Source organism: Setaria italica, chromosome VIII (assembly GCF_000263155.2).
Source record: "Setaria italica strain Yugu1 chromosome VIII, Setaria_italica_v2.0, whole genome shotgun sequence".
Classification (NCBI taxonomy): Eukaryota; Viridiplantae; Streptophyta; class Magnoliopsida; order Poales; family Poaceae; genus Setaria; species Setaria italica.
Genome location: NC_028457.1, coordinates 2,879,700 through 2,883,890, shown reverse-complemented (window position 1 = coordinate 2,883,890; position 4,191 = coordinate 2,879,700). Strand labels below are relative to the sequence as shown.

General features: G+C 54.0%; 1 protein-coding gene across 1 annotated transcript; it reads left to right on the top strand.

The window, feature by feature from the left end:
- On the top strand, positions 1 to 1,127 carry LOC101768882 (NDR1/HIN1-like protein 1). The gene has a single exon (XM_004978675.4). The coding sequence runs from the start codon at positions 199 to 201 to the stop codon at positions 826 to 828; it is 630 nt and encodes a 209-aa protein (XP_004978732.1). The 5' UTR covers positions 1 to 198; the 3' UTR covers positions 829 to 1,127.
- Positions 1,128 to 4,191: the final 3,064 nt, after the last annotated feature.

Here is a 4,191-nt window from a genome sequence, read left to right as displayed (position 1 = left end):
TTTCAACATGAACATAATAAACAAAGAGTGACCAAAATATAATACAAACCATTCCCAAACAGACGCACACACCCAGCTCACACCTCACAGCCTCCCTCAAGCCTCCTCCACCAACACACACATCACCAGGCAAGAAGCCCAAACAGCCAGCCAGCCAGCGAGCGCCGCCACCACCACCAGCAGCCGCAGGTGTCAGCCATGAGCAAGGACTGCGGCAACCACGGCGACGACGAGTTCAAGCAGACGTGCCGCCGCCTTCTCATCATCCTGCTGGGCTTCGCCCTCCTCGCCGGCGTCATCGCGCTCATCGTCTTCCTCGTCCTCCACCCGACCCACCCGCGCTTCATCCTCCAGGACGCCACGCTCCGGCAGCTGGACCTCTCCAACGGCTCGGCGCCGCTGCTCTCGACGGCGGCGCAGGTGACCATCGCCTCCCGCAACCCCAACGCCCGCGTCGGGGTCCACTACGACCGCCTCGACGTCTACGCCTCCTACAAGTACCAGCAGGTCACGCTGGCGTCCAGGCTCCCGACAGTGTACCAGGGCCACGGCGACGTCGACGTGTGGTCGCCCGTGCTGGCCGGGCCCAACGTTCCGTTCGCGCCGTTCCTCGCCGACGCCATGAGGAAGGACGTCGCCAACGGGTACCTCATCATGGAGGTCAGGATCGACGGACGCGTCAGGTGGAAGGTCGGGAGCTGGACGTCCGGGCACTACCACATCTTCGTCACCTGCCCGGCTTACTTCATCAGCAGCGGCACATACAGCGTCGTCGGGGCGCACGGGCTCAGGTTCCAGACGCCCACCTACTGCCGCGTCGAGGTCTAACCTGACTTGCTCAGTTGCTCTGTTCTGGACTCTGCTTACTCTGCTCCGGCGAGGTAGGTTGGCTTGGCTTGTTAGTCTACCGGAAACAAGGAAGAAAGAGGGGTGGTGAATTGTAATAAAGGGTGGTGTGGAGAGGTATAGAGGTAAAAAAAAGTTGAGGTAATTTAGAGAGTGGGTTAACTAGTCTTGGTTCATATATACTATGTGTTTTTGGGTTGAATCTTTGTTCAGTTCCTCGTTTAATTGTTCATAAATCTGCGAGTCAAGGTTAAAAAAAATGCTGCTGCTATTTTGCACTTTGGACGCTGCATTATTCCTTTGCTTTTAGATATGCTGTGTTATTGTTGAATTAATAATTTAGCATATCTTCTTTGTGGGGATTAGAAAGCTTTAGGTAGGTTGCAAGTCTATTGCAAATCACATACTACATGAGTTCAGCTCCCTCCAAGCCACCAATGGGGATTTTGGAATTACGTTGGTGGCAACAACCCAAACTCCGGCGTCCATCCAATCCAAGTCCGGCCGGGGTTTGGTGAGAGGAAGCAAGTACGGATTCAGACTTGGGAGCACGTTGTGTACAGGTAGTTCACTGGTCCTTCTCTTTGCTTGGAGATCCCAGGAAACTTAACAAAATGCAGAGAACTCCAAAGATTTGCGTGTGCTGTCTTCTCCATGTGACCATGTGCTCATGTGGAGAACATCTGTACATGGAATTATTCTCCATATCATTGGGGTTTCCAGTTGTCTTGTTAATCTACTCTGCTCCATCTTCCAACAGTTGCAGTGATAAGGGATAAAGTTAGCTGCACTACCTGATTAGCAATGCAGGCAGTGATTCCTCCCAAAAAAAAAATTGTAGTATTGAGTAGTTCGAAAGTTTACAGAGGTTTTAAGTTGAGGAGCAGGGTTTATCTGTTTTAGTTTACAGTGAACAAACTGGGTGCTGACCAGTTTTGCTCAGGTGTTGCATGAATTTTTCAGCACACGACTAGGTTTTACTGATGTAACTGTAAGATAGGGATGGTGACATTTATGTGAAATAGTAAGATAAGATAGGGAAGGTGACATTTATGCTGTAGTACCATAGTAGCAACTAACAGCAGTCTGTGGCCCAGATTTCTACTAAAACGATAAACATCAATCCATCGGCTGCCTTATTTTTCTTTACCGAGAAAAAGGAAGAAGAGGAAAGAGACTGCTGGACGTCTACCCGCTGGAGCTCCGCTTCCCACCATCGGTTCCGGACGAGCACAACGTATGCCCGCTGAGCCTGACCAACAGGACAGATAAACAAGTTGGCGTCTGGATGAGGTAGACCACCACTACTATAGACCCTGGTTGTCAGAATATCTATTCTATCATACAATTTTTGGATTTGAATTGCTAGACCAATAATTGTACCATTTTAATTTGCTAGTACAATAATCTACAATATAATTCACGGCTCTACTAATTACAATCCTATGATTTGCGATCTTACGGAAGGACGTCTGGTCTTACCCTATAATTATCCAGCAAGGATAGCTCTCTCTCGCTCCTGCTCCACCTTCCCCGATCCCCACGACCACCCTCGCCGGCCTCCACTCCGGCGCCGGCGACCACCACTCACGGACCCAGCAGCCTCCGCTCCCCCCCTTCGCCCTCTCCCCCAACACCGAGCCTTTCCACCCCGGTGGCGCGTCGAGCGGGAGAGGAAAATAGGTGAGATGGTTGGACGACTCCGACTCCGACGCCGCGTCGGTCTGCGCCTCCCCTCCACGCCCCTCCTACTATGACGTTCTCCTGCGTGCTCCTTCCTCGCCGGAGCCTTCCGCGGCCAACGCTAATGCCTCATCCTCAGCACCCCCCTTTGACCTCCCGCCGTTGCGTATTTTCATGTATGCGCCGGTGCATGACCACCTCGGACCGCAGACTAGAGACCGCCATGGCTGCCGTCCAGAGTGACGCTGCAGCCAGAGGACTCTGGTCCATGGACTGCCCATCTAGCAGACAGAGGAAGCCGCCGCGCGAGGCCATGTGCGCTCGGTGGTTGTCCAATCTGTGGCAAGCTAGGCACCGGCGGAGGAGGGCTGGACCACCGCTGAGAGTCGGCGGACTAGGTCAAGGCGCCGGTGTCGATAGCGGCTGGCTCAGTTGAGGCAAGCAGCGGTGGTGCAACCATCGTCGGTGGTCAGGCACATTCTGTCGGAGTTCTCTGGGTGCTACCTCAACTGCCTTTCCTTCAAGCATTTGGTGGCCCAATGTCACCTGCCGACGAGGTGCTTTCACTGCCGCGGCTTCTAGCACCTTGCCAGGGATTGCAAGCGGCCGCAGAGCCCGGTGAGCTCGGTCTCGTCCGACGACGGCGGGGGATGCCGGCTAGTTCGCCGTCACCATGCCTCTCCACCAACTCCATGGGCACACGCGGCACATGGACGGACGCCTTCTCCGACGGCTCCAGTGACAACCACTCTAGTCATAGCTGTTCGCCAGCGCGTGGGGCCGAACGCACCCGTCAGGCGACAGGCCGTCGCTCTAGCCATTCGCGCGGACGCAAACAGTCGCAGATGCGCCCGGACCGCAACGTGCCACGGCCGCCTTTCAGGGAGGGGCCGTCAGGTTCGCAGGACAATGCCGGCAGGGAGTCCGGGACACACTCACACTTCTTCCTCGACGAGGACACTCCGCCTGGGCATCCATCGACTCACCCCGCCGAGGAGACGTGCTTCCTCTCGCGAGATGCTGAGATGGACGCGGAGGAGGGAAGACTACAGCTAGCACTACTCGTACTCGCGGCGGCGCCAGGTGGACCGTAGGACGTGCCATTGGATGGCCTGCGTTGTGCCATTTCCGAGCTCCCGAAGGTGGGCACGAACAATTTCACCATCAGGCGTTTCTGGTCGGAGAGCTTCCTTATCATCTTCACCTTGCAACGCGCAAGGGACGCCACCATGCGTGCTGGGAGCCAAGAAGGCAATGGGTAAATCCCCGTCGGGTATGGCCACCCTAGACCCATCCCCATCATAAAAATTTGAGACCGCTAGAATCCCCATACCCGCTATGGGTGGGGAATTTTCCCCAGACCCACACCCGGCCGGGTAAATCATACTCGGCAGGTCACCCATACCCGCCAATACTTTATTTACGCACATGAAAATCAGCGGTTCAACATCAACCACCAGTACCAGAGCACATAAAATTAGACAAATAATAGCATATAGTAATCTCCACTGCAACCACCAGTCACATACTCACAAAACACCATCACACAAATTCATTGTCATAAGTCATTACATTTTTTGGGGTATATAAATATAGGACAACAATTCAACAAACATGCTGGTCATTTGTTGTCTTGTTGATGACTTGATGTGTTGGTTTCCT

What these genes read in the sequence shown, in the direction of transcription:
- LOC101768882 (XM_004978675.4), top strand. Translation starts at nt 199, where the DNA reads ATGAGCAAGGACTGCGGCAACCACGGCGACGACGAGTTCAAGCAGACG.